The sequence below is a fragment of the Calypte anna genome, chromosome 12 (assembly GCF_003957555.1).
Source record: "Calypte anna isolate BGI_N300 chromosome 12, bCalAnn1_v1.p, whole genome shotgun sequence".
Classification (NCBI taxonomy): domain Eukaryota; kingdom Metazoa; phylum Chordata; class Aves; order Apodiformes; family Trochilidae; genus Calypte; species Calypte anna.
In genome coordinates this window covers 8978596-8996120 of record NC_044258.1, presented here as the reverse complement: position 1 = coordinate 8996120, position 17525 = coordinate 8978596, and the positions used below count along the sequence as shown (strand labels likewise).

The following is a 17525-nucleotide window of genomic DNA, read 5'->3' as shown; positions in this document are numbered from 1 at the left end:
AATTAAATATATTCAGGTCACAGAAAATTCCACATTATACATTTTAAAATATTACTCTTTTATTTAAACCTCTTGCTGTCTGCAGGGATTGAATACCTGAGAGGATTCCGAGTGATACTTGAGGAGCTGAAATCAGAAGGAAGGCAATGCCAGCAGATGGTTTTAAAAGATCCAAAGCAGCTCAGCCCCAGTTTTAAACGAACAGTAAGTGCTGTTTTAAGAAAAGTTTCGTTGTTGCTTGTGTGACTAGTCTTGAAGATATTTATGTGGTACATATAAATCTAAATACATCTCAAAATATATTCTCAATGTCCTGTTTATTGGATGCAGGTTGCTTCCAAAAAGTACTGTTCCTTTAATGATAGTTGTTGACCTAGAGGCAAATCTAGTCACCTTCTACAGAATCTTTCCTGAAGGTGGAAACTGTAAATTGGGTGACTCTGGTGTATGGGTGGACCATGTGTACTAGTCCCCATCCAACCCGGTACTGAGATTCCTCCTGTCCGTGTGTAATAGAGGGGTAGGTAAAGGATTCTTGATGTATTGATTTCTGCTTATGTCTGGAAAACTGTGGGCTTGTTTTGAAAGAAGCTTTCAGTGACAATAGTTGATTTTAAAATATGTTACAAACTTGTCTTTTTGTAGGGAATGGAATCCCAGCCCTTTGTAAATCTGAAGTTTGAAACAGATTACTTTGTAAAGATTGTTCCTTTTCCATCAATTAAAAATGAAAGTAATTATCACCCATTTTTCTTCCGAACTAGACGTAAGTATTGCATATCATCCCTTCAGCAGTGGGTGCCCCCCTGTGCCTCTCTTTTTAGTTTTCACAACAAAAGAAATTAGTAGATGAGGATGTTAGATGAGTCTGGGTTTAGATACTGACACAATCTTGAAGGAAGATCTGGGTGCTGGAGGAGATGTGGTGTGGAAAGAATTAGGATGCCACAGATAAATTAGGATGCCACAGATAAACATATGGTACACGGTAATACATGTTAGGCAACTATCAGAAGAAAAGTCTCAGGTAGGCCTGAGATATGATCTCAGGAGTATTTGACTCATGAAGGTGGTTCTTCCTTCTCTCTGGGCATTATGGTGAAGCTCATGGTTTTTCCTGATTTTGAGTTGACAATTTAAAAAACAGGTATCTAGAGACAGGTACAGATGAGTACATACAAAATTAGATAGCAAAAAGTCAAGTTGAATTTCTAAAAATTCCTTCACAATTCTCATTGGTGTTAGAGAGATGAACTTGAATAATCTCCTGAGAGAAACTGCAAGTATGCCGGAAGGTGAAATGTTGGCATTTGCCCTACTTACATTTTTCTGTCCTATCAAGCTTTAAAAAATATTTTCACATCTTTCAGTTGATGAAGACTGCAGTAACATTTGGCTTTGTAATAGTGCTCAGCATACTTACTTACTCTGAGTAATTTAAGACAGGTTTCAAATTCCTGTCCTGCCATGCTGTACCTGGTTCTATCCCTTTTGATTCACCTAGGAGTGCTATTTTCATATTAATGAACCTGTGTTTCTCATATAAAGATGGGAAGGGACTTAAAATCGTAAAAAAGAATCTAAATATGCCAAATTTTTTAACTCTAGGCATACTAAAGACTGGGAAAGAAATTAGGGGCATTGTCTTCAAAATTACGAATTCCCTTCTTTTGACCTCTTTCTATTTTAATATCATAGCATTTTGATACTGTAACATGAATAATGTTTGTGTTTATTCGTAGCATGTGAATTGTTGCTACAGCCAGAAAACCTTGTCTGCAAACCTTGTAAGTAAAATTAAATTCTCTGTAAATTGCAGACACAAAACCACAAATAGTTACTTTAGAGTCACTTTTTTTCCAATTCATTAATATCTCCCCTGACAGACTGGAAACCAAGAAATCTGAATGTTACCCAGCAGGGATTTAACATGCAAGTGTCCTTTGATCATGCACCTCACAGTTTTGGGTTTAGATACTATTTTCTTCACTACAAACTTAAGCATGAAGGGCCATTTAAACAGAAGACCTGCAAACAGGTATGTTTCTGAGTTTTGCAACTCTTAAAAGCACAAATCCTATTAACATCAGATATTCTGAGGTTTTATAGAAACTTTAAAAACTTAATAGAATACTACCTGGTTTGAAATTTTAAACTATTTTTTAATTATTTATGTAAATAATAAATATATTATGATAGCACTCATCAGGTAAAACCAGGCTTAAGGGCTTCATTGGAGCTGGATTGTATAAGCACATGGGAAGAGACTGTTCTCCCTCTTGAAGATGCTACAAATATTTAGTACTTTAAACTGCATTTTTATTGTATTTATGTATAATTTCCTAGCTTTTTATTTCATCTTGGCACCAAATTTGACCACTTCATGGGTAACCCATATGAGCTGGTATCACAAGATAGTTCTTATTTCAGTATGTGTGTGGAATTAGGCTCCCTGTGATTTTGAACAGCTGCTTTTCTGACTTTGGTTAGTACTCAGTGACAAGTTTCTTAGCACTGGTCAAGCTTTCATCCTGCTCTCCTGCTAGGGAGCTTCAGGTCATAATGTACAGTTTATGTATTAGACCTAACTTTTAAGAGGTTTTTTTTACAATTAACCATATTTTAGTTCTGCAGGAAGAGAACTGGAGTCTTCATGTATCTGGAGAGACTTAGTTTTGCTGGTTTAAAGTGTCTGATAAAGGAGGCCACTAATTTCTAAATCAGTGTGAATGTATTTTTGATTACATTGTAAAAGTATGTGAATGGCTTGAAAGTATTCTCTTTCTTTGATGTAGGAGCAAAACACAGATACTACAAGTTGTATTCTTCAGAATGTGTCTCCAGGGGATTATATAATTGAGGTAATATTTATAGTCACTTGTACATCAGCTGAATTAGTATGTTTATGGAGAAATTAATTGAAATTATATTATTGCTGGTAACTTTTTGGTAAAATTTTACTTGAGGCATTCCTACTCAATTACCTTGGGCAAGTAAAAGTTTTTTAACAGATTGTTCTTCACCATTCCATAGCTTTGTTTCCTTGGGTGCATAGTAATTTCGTCTGTGCCTTTAAGTAAACTTGTGGGCCTGCATCATTCTTGGGCTTAAGTTTTGTTAAATGAAATTTTGTAGTTTGGTTGATTTTTATGGTACTTAAAAAGTATTTCTCTTGATGATGACAATATGGGAACTCTAAAACTTAACGTTACGACAGTAAACTGTACTAACAAATATAATTTTTCTAATTACTAGTTTGTGGTGCTCTTTATTTTGCCTTTTTGAACTATAAATTTCTTTGCATTTGGTCATGAAAGCTGTTATAGTTGTTTATGTATTGTAGAAAATAAATAAACCTAAATTTCCACAAAATAAAATACAATTTTTACTTTTCAAAGCTGCTTGATGACACCAATACAACAAGGAAAACAATGCACTATGCACTAAAGCCAGGTATGAGTTTTTTAAACAGTATGCAATATTTACTTTATTAATTTAACTTGATATTGGAAATAAATACTGATTTAGCCTGTGTCTGCCATAATCAAGACTACTGATGAAATTGTGCTGTGATCTTTTGACCTAACAAAAAAAGAGTAGACATGCATGTTTGTACATACACATCTGCATCTCTGTACATTTATATTTGATATATTTCCATCACTGGAAATGTTTGTGAGAAAATTACTGTTGTTATATATATGGGCATGAAGAATCAGCCTGCATCTGGTGCATGCAATAGTGTGGAAGTAATTTAATGAAACTGTGAGGGCTGTTGCCTGAATGTGCTGCCTGCCTGTATATTTTCATCCCCTGAAATGAAATTAAGCAGTCTAGAAAACCTGTAGGGTGAATGCCTGGCATGTCAATGTATTAGACCAGTTACTGAAAAGCTAAACAGGGATTTCAGAATGGAACTACAGACACAAAACATAGCCACACTTAAAGGTGTTGGGCAAAATGAACTGAATCCTAATGGATGATGTTGAAGGTAGAATGTGCAGGAAGGCAATTCTTTTAAGTGGGTGATTCAGTACCGTGGAACAAAAATCAGTCTAAGTGGGTATTAGGTACTTTATGGAGACTTGATATGAAGCTGGCGTGTAGCACTAAGTACTTTTGGCAGTCACTTTAATGTGGTGGTGATGGGGGCAGTCCTCATAAAACCTATTTAAAATGGAGCAGAACATGATGTTTGATTTTACTTTATATTTGACAGTAACCTGGTAATAGCTTACTGCAGCAGTTTATTATTATTATTATAGCTTATTTTCATATGGCTAATTCTGGTTTATTTTTCAAAGTACATTCCCCGTGGGCTGGACCGATAAGAGCTATTGCCATTACAGTGCCCCTCGTTGTCATTTCAGCATTTGCAACACTTTTTACAGTGATGTGCCGCAAGAAACAGCAAGGTAAGAGGGTTAATTCAACATGGAGTTCCATTTAAAGATGCACTTTTGCAAACAAAAAAAATTTTTAACTGGTAGGTCTTTTCCAGTTATACCTTTATCTGCAGTGTTTTCTTTTCTACTTGTTCCTCCTTCCTCCCCACAGTTTTTTTTTGTGTTGTAGCAAATTCTTAATAGATGTTTGGTGGTAATTTGTTGCCATAGAAACTATGGTATTTGTGAATGTACTAACTGACCATGTAGGATACAAACAGATCTGTGATAAGGATATTTTAAACATTCCTTTATTTAATTCACAGATATCTCATTCATATTTATTTTAAACCAGAAGTAAAGCCATGTCATAACAATACAATTCTTGGCTCTATCTGGAAAACCTCCTGTACCTATTATTCCAAATTTCATGAGTTCCCTGGAACTCATAAAGTTGCCTTTATGCTTCGTCCTAAGATGTCTCCCAGATTTACTCTCACTTATTTGCACTTTCTCTAAATTAGATTTCATCTTTCTTTGATGACTTCTTGATCCTCTGTGTCCAGGAGCTGGCAAGCCATACTTGTTACACTGGGATGTTAAAGAGTAATTGGCATTTTTGTAGAAACTAGGGAAACACACAGTTTCATGAATATGAAAACAGGGATTATTTCCCCAAATTTCATGTATCTTTGTTACCCATCTGAGTTTTGTCATTGAGGTACACTGCAAGTGCTATATTCCATGGGAATTAAGTAAGTTCACCCACTCATCTTCTGTAACTATCCCTTTGTTCACAGCTAGCCAACCAACAAAAAAACCCAAAACCAACCAACCAAACAAACAAAAAACAACAACAAAAAACCCAAAACAAAAAGCCCCAGACAAGTCAGTGAGGATTTATCTACAGAGAGAGTTGTTCCAGTATAGTTATTCGTGATGAATTGTTCTAAATTAAATCCCTAGGTGGATATTTTGTATTTTGAAATAGTCATGCTTTATTTCAAATTAGCTTAATGAGCTAGATGAAATTAGTCTGGCATTAGACCAGACTTTTATGTTCCAACCTAAAAGAATCTATACAGGGAGAGAAAAAAAATAGCTATTTTGGTTTAAATTAATCACATCTTAATTCAAATTAATTTCCAAATGTGTGTGTATATATATATAACCAGAGAGATACTGGATGGTATTCTGAAAGGGTTTGTGTTCCTGGAGTTTAATATTCTTACCTAGTTTGTATTTTTTGTTGGTTTTTTGTTGTTGTTTTTTGTTTTTGTTTTTTGTTTGTGTTTTTTTTTTTTTTAAACAAAGGACTTTATTATACAGGAAACTTTTAATGATGGTATATCTTTAAGGCTTAAAATATTTTAACAAAGAGGTGAAGACTGTTGAAGCTGGGCAGAGGTGAAATATCCTCATCCTATTTATGAAATAAACCTTTGTTAAATTTTCTGAGTTGTACAGTAATACCAGTGCATTCACTTTCAAAGTGTGTTCCACATATATAGCAATTTATAAGCTGAAAAAATAGAAGGCATACAACTTTTTTCGGGCTGTAGAGGAAAGAAATATCTTTTGAAAAAAAGTCATTGCTGTATGCACTTGTGAGCTCAACAAAGTTTTAAAAAATCAAAAATAGATGAAGCTTTATAGTGTGAACTCTCTTTCTCTCTTCCAATTTAGAAAATATATACTCCCATCTAGATGAGGAGAGCTCAGAATCTTCAGCATATGCTGCAGGTCTCCATGTGGAAAGACTTCGTCCTCGGCCAAAAGTGTTCATCTGCTATTCCAGTAAAGATTGCCAGAAACACATTAACGTCATCCAGTGCTTTGCTTATTTCCTTCAGGACTTTTGTGGCTGTGAGGTAACCTCAGCATTTCTTCTGTACACAATAATTTCCCTAATTGAAACAAAACCCTCAAAGCTCATCATAAAATATGTGCTGAAAATGAGGTATTTCATTCTTTCCTTTCCACAGAGATAACTTTTGTTATTCTTCCAAATATTTGCTATATAAATTTTCTTTACATAGGGAAAGGAACAGATCACAGCCCACACAAAAAACAGAGTAGGGGAAAATCACTACATTGATTCCAGGACATCCATTCAGCCATGTTTAGCTTGTTTCTTATTAATTGCCTTTTCTGTTTAGAAGGTTTTGCATCTTCATAGTTGGCATCCATAAAGAAGTATCAGTGTCTACCTTATATACTGAAGAATTCCTCAAATACATTTTATATTGCAATTTTAAAGTACTTCAATATATGTATTAATTTTTATTCATTTTTTTTTACTCCCTTTCTGTTCCAATAATGCTGTAAAATCAGTATGTCTTGTTTTTAGTTTAAAACAACGAGAAAGACATTAAAATTGTTACTTTGAATGACGAGGCTTAGAACCTCAAGCTGCTATCTAAAATATAACCTACACGTGGCCAGTCTTTCACTTTTCAACCATAAAAAGGCAAGAGAATTGTTAGTCTACTCCAGCTGCATTTTTATCCTTCCACCGTGATTTTAAGTGAACGCAATGGTTTTTTCAATTGCAAGTCTGGCCTCTAGTGGCCGAACACAGCAACAGAATCAATGTCCCGTTTCACAGGGGTAGACACCATTTGTTCATATGTTCAGAATAGTTCAGGTAAGGTGTTAGAGAAATAACTTACTTGAATCCCTGTTTTAGGGGTGTACTGTAGCCCTGCTATGCCATACCATACATCTTTGGAATAGTGTTAAGGTGAACTTTTACTGCTTATAGCAGTTATACTTTGTACCATGAAGCATATGGGATCAGACCTAATTTAAGATTTATATAACAAAATATTGACAACACCTACATAAGAAATAGCATGTGTTATTATTGAAGCTGTGGACTTTAATATAAAACGTGATGCTAAATGCACAATGGCACAGTTTCACAAGTCTTATTTTTACTCATATGGAGTTACAATGTTTTACCATAAAAGAAAAAAACAGTGTCATTTATTAGCCATTTACAGTAACAACTCAACCATCCTGAAACTCTTTCCTCACAGTAGCAGATCAGACAGTCTTTTTAAGCACAGGAACAAAAATAGGCCCAAGAGAAAAGTTATCGGCATTGTACTTTTATCAGAGTATCTCCCAAGCAGCTGTAAGATGACTTCTTTTCTCCATGAATGGAGTAGTTCAGTAGGAAAGGACCCACAATGAACACCTGGTCCAACTTCCTGAACAGTTCAGACATGATCACTTTCTTCTTTTAGCTGACTGGTGACAGCTCAATGAGTCTGTGTGTTCAATGCATCAATCTGCTCTCTCTTGTGATATGGCAAAGTTTTCCATGCTGTTATGGGTGATATAGCAGAGCATAATTACCTTGATCTCTGGAATAATGCTTCAGAGGAGACTTTATAAGCTGGTTTGTGTGTCTCTTTTTAAAGTTCTTTTCATATATTTTTTCTGTTGTTCTATTGCTCATTTTCTCTGTTGTGAGATAAAGCATTGTGTCCTCCATCTTGACTGAGTACAAAATAGGAACACTCTTATGATAACATTTTTCCTAGCTTTCTTATCAGAGATAAGATGCTGCTGCTTTTCATTCTAACTGAAAGGACTCTGTTACTGTGTTTGCATCTAGGTATGAACATTCTTGGCATTAGGCTTTCTTAATAGGCAAAAGAATTGCATTACATTCAGCACATAATAACTCAAATATATTCTGAGTAATAAATCACCAGCAAAATGAGTTCATATAGTAACTAGGATTCCTGTTTAAACAAACAAAAAAATAGTCTGAAAGGCTTTTTTTTTTTCCCCTTAGCAATTCACACACTTTCCTAGTCTAGTGAAATATTCAGCCCTCCAGCAAGGCTCAGAATTAATGTGAGGCCTTGCTTATTTATAAATTACATGGTTAACATCACTAATTCCAGTTTATCCACTATCAGTGCTATGTTAATTACTATTTATTTCTCTTTTTAAAAAGCTAATATTTGCATTGGGGACAAGCTATTTACACTCATCATTAGTTTGAATTTTTGGGTAAATATAGCAGACTCATTTAGTATGGCTCCTTTAAATCTTATTAGTAAATTTCTCTAGTAATCTAATAATGAATATCAACCAGGATTTTTTTTATTTTCCAGGTGGCTCTAGATTTGTGGGAAGATGTAAGAATTTGTAAAGAAGGTCAGAAAGAGTGGCTTATTAAAAAAATAAATGAGTCCCAGTTTATCATCATTGTGTGTTCCAAGGGAATGAAATACTTTGTAGAAAAAAAGAACTGGAAACACAGAGGAGCAACCAAAGATGCAGGAAAAGGAGAACTCTTTCTGTTTGCTGTGTTGACTGTTGCAGAGAAGCTTCGTCAAGCAAAGCAGAATTCAAATGACCTCTGCAAGTTCATTGCAGTCTACTTTGATTACTCCTGCGAAGGAGACATCCCTGGTATTCTGGATCTAAGTACAAAATACAAACTCATGGACAATCTTCCTCAGCTGTATTCACATTTACACTCCAGAGATCTTAGTGCACAGGATTCAGAGGTGTTTCCTGTTAACATTAGTAAAAGGAATTATTTCAGGAGCAAATCTGGGAGGTCCCTTTATGTCGCCATTTGCAATATGCATCAGTTCATTGATCAGGAACCAGACTGGTTTGAGAAGCAATTTATTGCATTCCCTCCACCTTCTTTACATTACTCAGAGCCTGTCATGGAGAAGTTTGATTCAGGCTTGGTTTTAAATGACTTAGTGAATAAACAGGTGATGGATGGTGATTTTTACCTGAAAACAGATGTAAATATTACTTCCACAGGGAATTCAGATTCTCACTGTATAATTCAGCACTTAAACCTTGGAGAAGATGCAGAAACTCAGGACATTCAAGGTAGTGGCAGCTCTGTTCTTCAGCCATTGTTACATGTTTTTAAAGCTTCAAATCCTAAAGATATGCCTCGAGATTCTGGAATCTATGATTCATCTGTTCCTTCATCTGAATTATCTTTACCTTTAATGGAAGGACTGTTGACTGACCAAACTGAAACATCTTCCATTTCAGGAAGTGTTTCTTCATCTTCAGGTTTAGGTAAGATACAGCAGTGTTTTAAAAATATTAATTTATTGTGAGCATATTTCTATCTTCTTAAACCACTTATGTGAGGAGCCATATATAAAGCTGCAGAAGAATGTAAGCATTGTATAACAAGGGTAAAAAAGGGTTTAGTAACTGTAGAAAAATTAATATTTTCTTAACTTATTGGGGGTTGGATACTTAAGTAAGATTTCACTAAAATTCTATTAATAAATCCCTTCTCATTTATGGATCTATTATTGGAGAGACGGCTTCTTTCTTTCAGGGGCTCCTTGGCAGCTGGGATGCTTAGCTGACAGCTGTGTGGTTTAATCAAGAGAGTGATATGATGAACCATTCTTACAGAATGCCAATAAATTTAAAACTGACATCCTGATTTACTCCAGCACATACTAGAACCTAAAAGGATATAGTCTGTGCTGTGGTTAACTCAAGTTTCAGAATGACATTAATCTTGTCAGCAGATATGGGGCTTGGGGGGAATGAACAACTGGCTTTCAGTGGAGGATTCCAAATGCTTGGAAGACATTCTCTGAAATAGATACCCAGATTAGATGCTTACAGTTAGAAGGTGTAAATATTGTCTCAGTCTATATAAAAAGCTTTTCTGGCCTTACTTCTTACAGTATGTAGGACTGGCATCACAACTACCTTAGTGTGGAACGTTCTAGTGATAGTATAAATAGGCTAAAACTGCTGTTTGCTGAGATTTTCCTGAAGCAGCTACAACAGGAGAGTATTGCCTTGTGATGGTGGAATGCTGTTCTGCTTTCCTGACAGTGAGCTAATTTGTTAGACTTCTCTTGTGGCTAAATGGACTGTGTTGGGTTTTTTTTATTATTCAGCTAATAAATAATTTTATTATTCAGATAATAATACTAATGTTTGATGCCAGTATTATCTTGGAGGAGACAATATAGATGTTTACAGATACAGCATCACTATCTATAGACTAGGTAGTCTATAGGACAAAATAACTAAAACCTGAGAACTTTTCAGGTACAAAAAATGCAGATTTACTGATTTAATTACGTAAGCCACAAATACTCTGTTACTGTTTAAAAAATACTATACTCTTTAATTTCCTGCCATCTTCTAAAATAGTCTTTTCTCACATTAAAACAAAAAGAAAAAAAAAAGAAAAAAAGAGGTTATATCTGTAAATGTTCTATCGTTAGATGGTAGTAGGATGTTAGTGTAAAATTTGTAGCCTCTTGGTAAAAATCCTCTACCAGTATTCCCCTCCTGATTAAATCACAGAGCTGTCAGCTGGGTATTCCAGCTGCCAAGGAGTCACTGGAAGAAAGAGGTAGTCTTTTCAGAAATTAGTTCTCAAGTCACATACCTTCTAAATAACGTTTCATCTATTGAAGTTAAACATTATAGCACTAGCTGGTAGAGTTGGATCTTAGCACTGATGTTCCCATGTCTTCAGAAACCATCATAATTTCTACCATTTTCCTGTTTGCTGTGTCTGTCCAAAAGCACCACCCTGAGTGACTGTCACTCCAACCTCCCCACACCCAAATCCCAGATCTCATTTAGGTTCAGGGTACAAAGGAACCAGGATCTAGAATGTTTATATGCTTAAAGAGGAGTAGATAGACTTTTTTTTTTTCTAAACTTTCACAAGTTCTAAAATTTGGGCATGTCCAAATTATTACTCTGAATTCACCGTATGATTTCTGTTCTGGCTACCTGTTTTTTATCTGTTACTTGTTCAGAATAGAAATTAATAGCTCTGTCATTTAGCATCTCAAGGTAGATCTTTCCTTTCTTCTTTAAAGAAAAGGTTGATTTAATGTTTTTACTTAAAACCACGAGTCACATAATTAGTAATACTTTTCATCTTGCAGTGCAGTTGATGTGCAGGCTACTGAGCTGCAAAGAAAATGCTAATATTGGGCACTATCATCTGAAGTTCAAACCACCTTAAATGTGAGGAAGTACCAACAACCAAACCCTTGCTAGGTCCATTCACTAATAAGGTCTTCTCTAAGAAACCTTTCCTGGGGAGAAAATTTCTATAAATTCTTTAGGCAATTACTGAGCATGGCAGTTCAGTGACATGAACACATGGGATTGTGATCCAGATGGTCTACATAGGTTTCCTTTATGTTGACCAAATACAAAATGAGTGTTTTAATTAATGAACTTTTTTTTTTTTCTTTCTCTTTATAGGGGAAGAAGAACCTCCTGTAATTACTTCTACAAAATTCTTAGTGCCTGGAATAAGTAAAGCAGAACTTCATTGCCATATCCATACTGATGAACTGCAGGCAATTGCTCCTTTATAATACACAACAACATTTTGATGCATTGCCACTTTATCAACAGTCTCTGTTTATGCTTTAACTACCACACTGTCTCAGCACTAAATCTACTTGAAGGAATGAATATTCCCTGAAGATGATCTTTTATTCCTAAGGTATTATTTTTTATGGCCAGTAAACTTGAATCTCTTGGTCTTTTTATATAAAGTCTTTCATGATTTGAAAAATGCAGCGTGAAAAAATAGCTGAGAATACATTTCAAATTTATTCTTATTACTAATTTAAACATCTTGATGTTATACTGTTTACAGATGCCATAATAAAAATTGACTTTTTTTGCTAGAAATAATCTTGCAACTGGACAGAAAATAACTTGGGACATTGTCTTAGTAAATGTTATAATCCAGCCTCTAGTGTTAAGTGCTGGCATACTTGATGACAAGAATTTTGTAGTGAATGAGACCAGGATTTTTTCAGAAGTAAGATAAAATAAAAAGAAGTTCTCCATAAGAAGAAATAATTTTCTTTTAGAAATGCTTGAGCTCCTTTTCTCAAAATCTCCTATCTTTCCCAAATATTAGTGTTCCTCAGTATTTAATTTCAGATAAGTGCATATCTTCCTTTTCTGTATGAATCTTCTATCTCTTCCCCACCATCTGGCTATGATGACTCACAAATAGGACCATACTGATTCTGAAATATTTTTTGTAATAGACAAAAATATAGATCCTGCATATGATGAGCAATACCATGGAAACCAGGTTCATCCTGAAAGGCCTAATATAAAGATTACTTTAAAGAGATGGGGGAAAGAAGACCAAATTTTGTATTTAAGGTATAATTCTGTATTTGCTCAGCCATGAGATTAGTATGCATTACGGGGGATTTCATTATCTTTCAAGGCCATGCTGCTACAAAATCACCTGGGGTAAAACAAGGGAAGCAGTTACCACAGGCATGAACACTTCTTGATTTAAGCCAAGCAGTAAACAGAACTTGCTGTGTTATTTTGCAGTTATTTTTTACTGTATAGTTATCATTAATTAGTGATTAAGATAGCCTACTATTATTAGTGTTATACTAACAAAAATGCTAATACTAAAACTGAACATATTTATGTATAGACATAAAGCATGCATGTCCTTTTTTTTTTGCAGTGATCAGGTAGGCTTACCATCATCCAAAATATCTCTGCTGCTTCCAAAGAGCAGCTTTTCATAAGTAGAACCCATCTGTATAACTGCAATTTTAGGCACAAGTATAATAAGCATGGTAACAGCAAATAGTCAAGAGCAGCTCATCAGGGTACCTTTGGTAATTTTGCTCATGGAGTCAAATTCTGTCTTTATTAACCTGCCTTGACATTGCACTAACAGGAGGTTACATTAGGAATACACAAAGGGAGAACTCAAACACCTGAAATATTCTCCAAGTTTTGAGAGATGAGAATTAGACATTGCTGTTATGTTATATTAGCCATGTTTATAGCATGAGATAGAATTATTAAACTAGTGATGGTTTGTCTAAATTAAGTACCTTTAAACTTGTGGTTGTTTTGTTTTGTTTGTTTGGGTTTTTTTTATCAGCTTCATAAAATCATAGAGTGGTTTGAGTTCTAATCACCCTGCCATGGGCACAGATGTCTTCCACTAGACCAGGTTGCACAAAGTTTATATTTAATAATATGAATTAAAAAAAAAATAGCAAAAACAAACAAACAGACTCAAAAAATATAGACACAGATGGAATAAGAAAGTATTGTAGCAATTGTTTGAGTATAAATGTGGATGGCAGAACCCCAGCATGCTTTGCAATTGTAATAATATAGAATTCTTTGCTCAACTAGAAGTGTGTCTCAGAATCGTACAGCCTTGCCCATTAACATACTTACTCTTCCCAGTTGTTGAATTTGAAAGAACACTAACAGGAAAACCTCAGACTTGCAATACCCAATATTATGTGTAGTTTTAAGTAGATGGTGAATCATCTGCACCTTTAGTTGTTGGGGTTTTTTTATGCTGTGCTTTGGGCTGTACTGAAAGCCAAGTTCTTCATGTTTTCCTGTTCTTTGAAGTTGAAAAATCCCTGGGTTAAACTAGGCAGAATAATCTAGAGGTAAATGGTCTCTCCACTAAATCCAGTTGTGACAGATCTTGATTCAGTGAAATTCTTGTCATTTTGCTAGAGAAAGTGTTTGGATTGATAAGACACAGGAAGAAAGGTTACCAGCTGTGTGCTGAAAGGCTGCTGTGCATAGAAATGCCAAAGCTGTTAAACACGAGGTAGGCAGCAATGTCTTAGCAGTTAGCTGCTGGAGGTAAAGCTGTTTTCCTCCATGAAAAGTCACAGCTCACATACCATTATTTTATGCTAGACCAAAGATTGAGAAGATTTCCTGGTTTTGTTAAATTCAATAGGGGAATTGGTGTTACTTAACAGAATTAGGTTTTCATTTTGAGCTCTTAAGAAAGCTCAGTCTTGAAAACAGATGAAGGCAGTTGCCCTAATAATAACTTGTTGTTAATGTTTTTATTTCCTCAAAATTTGCTGTACAGCTCTGCAATTCTTATTTTTATCGAATTATATAAGGTCTGTGCAGATGTTGATCAAACCTGTTTGGGGGGGAGGGGGAGGAAAGAATTCCTTTGCTCCTTCTTAGCATAAGGTAGAAACAGTATATTGTGTGTCCTCAGAAGAAAGAGAATATAATTAAATGAAAGTTTGGAGTAGGACAATCTCACATTTAGAATATACAAAACTGAGAAAAGTAATGTTTATCTGATTTAGTATGGGGGTTTTGTTGTTGTTGTTGCTTTGTTTTTAGTTTTGTTTTTTTTTACAAAGCCATGGTGCTTTAAAAAATTAGGAAAATGTTGTGTATATTAAGTCGCTGGAAGGACACAATACAGAATTTGCAAGAATTTTTTATTTTTGCTTCAATTAGAATTACAGCAAACATCCTTGTACAGAAATATTTTAAAACCCAGCATGTTAATACACATCCTAGATTTTATCTTCCTACCATTTTCAAGAATTATTGAACTCCAAACAGAGTATTAATGATGAAAGGGTCTGTTTAATTTCCACTAAACTCAAGTGTGTGGACACTTAGGATGTTTTAAAATGTATTTTCTGGGAGGGTGGAAAAAATATCAGAAAGCTGAAAGTTCAAGATACAGCTTTGTGTGTGTGTGTGTGTGTGTGTGTGTGTGTGTGTTCAACATTTTCAATAAGTGTAGTTATTGTCATAATTTGTACCTGTACATAAACACATAAACTATTGAAAATAGAATGCAGGTAACATTTGCAGAACTAGAATTTTTATATGATTTAGAAGTTAAATATAAAAATAAAACGTTTTTGTTCAGCTTCTTTCATCAGGCTTTTTTTTTTAGTATGAGGAAACTTGGCATAAAAGTCTTAATTGTTGTATTTAAAACACTTTTTTAATGCATTTATGCACACCACGCAAATAACCAAGGCTCTCTAACTGCTATTCATACTATCTTTGGAAGTGAAACATATTTTGATGGATGTCAAGAAAATGTAAGAAACGTTAATTTTCTAAGACTTCTGTATTGGATAAACTGGGTCTGAATTTTTTGTTTTGTTTTTTAAATAAAACCTGCTTTAATATGGTTTTACATAATTGTTTTTCCTATATCCTTCTTGAAGGTCTTCTAGCAGTACATAGCTCTGCATATGAAGGGAAACCTACCTACACCAGCCACAAAAAACTAAAATGACCTGGATTTGATTAATTTTGTCAATAGGATGTGATAATTAACTAAGATTTATATGCTTTTTGTTTTTATTCAAGTGCATTTCAAAGGACCATTCAATCAATGAACACTGCAAAGTCTAATTTCTGGGATAAGCCTTGAAACCACTCATATTCATTATGTTGCTCAGGTAAATGAAGGGTTTTATAATGGACTTTTGGTCTGGCACAATCAACCCTAGAATGCTATAGAAAAATCTGTAAGAAATCTGTAAAACTCGTTATTATTGAAAACTTGAACTGCTTACTTAATATTAGCTATGTTGAATTTCCAGGATGGTGTTTGAAATGTACATATGTGTTGTCTTCTTGGGGCCCTTGTCCCACAATTCCTAATTCTGCTTCTGTCATCAGGTCAATCAGAGACATTCAGAAGGTTCACTAAACACAAGAATAGTTGAATTAATAATTAAAAAAGAATTTTGATGTTACTTCACTGTAATTGGACTTGTGAGATTTGTTATCCATATGTATATTCTGCAGTCCTGATCTCTGCATCCTCTGCCTTGGAGCCCTGAACATGAGGGACATTGTGGCTGAAAGAAAATGGAAGAAAAGTGTTGCTCTTATTTTTATACCTTCAGTTTAAAACATAAGAACCATCAGGATGCTTTCCTGATTGATATTTGGAAACTGTTGGCAAAAATTCTTCCACCTTCAGGGCATGGAAAGATAGGCTTCAATATGAGGATGTGTGTATGAATAATGCATCTTGAAAAACTTAAGTTGTCATTTTTCTTTTTTATCTTGCATTTAAATACTGTGGTGAATTGATACCGAAATCATGCACACACAAAACCCACCCCACAACAAGAAACACTTTTTCAATTACAGTGGAAAATGTGCCCTGCAGACAATATGTGTATTCAAACTACAACTGATCAGACTGAATTTACTTCTTAAAGGTCAAAAGTTAAAGGCTGTGCTATAAATCAGCTGAAGGAATTTTCCCTGCTATCTGCTATAAATGGTTTTATTTTACTTGCTATTTTCTGTTGTTTTTCATAAAAAACATAACATGGGTCAATTAATATCTTTTATAATGATACAACTTCATTCTTTATTCTCTTAGAGCTGATTTAATAAAGACTGATTTGCCTATGATGTTCGTTTTTATGGGCAGCTGCATTGTTGACAAGAATTTCATATTTATATTAATGGAAAAAGTAGAGATTGTTCATACTCTCCTGTTCACAAAAAGCAGAGGAAAAGGAAATGTTATTTCCTCAGTGTCAGATGTGACCTAGGTGACCAGAAACAAAGTGCTTGCCCATAATAACCTCAATGTTAAAACCTCAGTTCTTAGTGATTTCCGTATTATACTCCAATGTAGATGCTTTGGGATGCATGGGAGTTTGAAAACATTAATGTGAAAATATGGATAATGGCTGTATGATCAGTTATATATAGTTAGATGTAACTGTTTATAATAAACTACTAATAGACATAATAGTTATAATAGAGAATGCCAGTGCAAGAAAAAAAGACAAAATGGAGAATTTTCTTCATCCATTAACAAAAAGCCTTCATTTTGAAAGGATAGGGAGCTGTAACCTTCACGGCTGATTTACTGCAGAAATAAAACTTAGCTTTTTTCTTGACTCTGCTGGTAGGTTCACAGGCCTTGGCAATAGATGGGAGGTGGAAATAGTGCAAGCGAGTGTCTGGAATGCTGTTCTGCAGAGCTTCTGATTTAGCTGGAATTCTAACTATTTAGTTGCTACTGGTCTGCAAAATTATCTCCTTGAAGAGAGGCAGTCTTGTTGATTATACAAGTCAGGTAAATTTATTTCACAATAGTCTGTAGAATTGGTATTTTTTTTCTCCACAGAAATAAATGCATCTGTGGTTTTACATAACTGTGAATGCTAGAACACATGGATGCTCCCTGTGCAGATATTCTGTATTAACCCTTTCACTGTAAATTTCCGGAACAGACAATCATGTTTATGTTGAGATTTTACTCAACCAAAAATATTTAGCTGTTAATAATCACAATATAATTTC

General features: G+C 34.6%; 1 protein-coding gene across 1 annotated transcript in view; it reads left to right on the top strand.

Annotated features, from left to right (window-relative positions):
* IL17RD (interleukin 17 receptor D) overlaps positions 1–12083 on the top strand; it is a 39554-nt gene extending 27471 nt beyond the window's left edge. Inside the window, exons 4-13 of the mRNA XM_008498996.2 lie at positions 86–204; positions 646–766; positions 1743–1787; positions 1887–2038; positions 2796–2861; positions 3399–3453; positions 4305–4415; positions 6072–6256; positions 8519–9458; positions 11646–12083. Coding sequence (XP_008497218.2) covers positions 86–204; positions 646–766; positions 1743–1787; positions 1887–2038; positions 2796–2861; positions 3399–3453; positions 4305–4415; positions 6072–6256; positions 8519–9458; positions 11646–11761 — 1910 coding nt within the window. The 3' untranslated portion in view covers positions 11762–12083. The remainder of the gene's footprint in view (positions 1–85; positions 205–645; positions 767–1742; positions 1788–1886; positions 2039–2795; positions 2862–3398; positions 3454–4304; positions 4416–6071; positions 6257–8518; positions 9459–11645) is intronic.
* The last annotated feature ends 5442 nt before the right edge of the window (positions 12084–17525 follow it).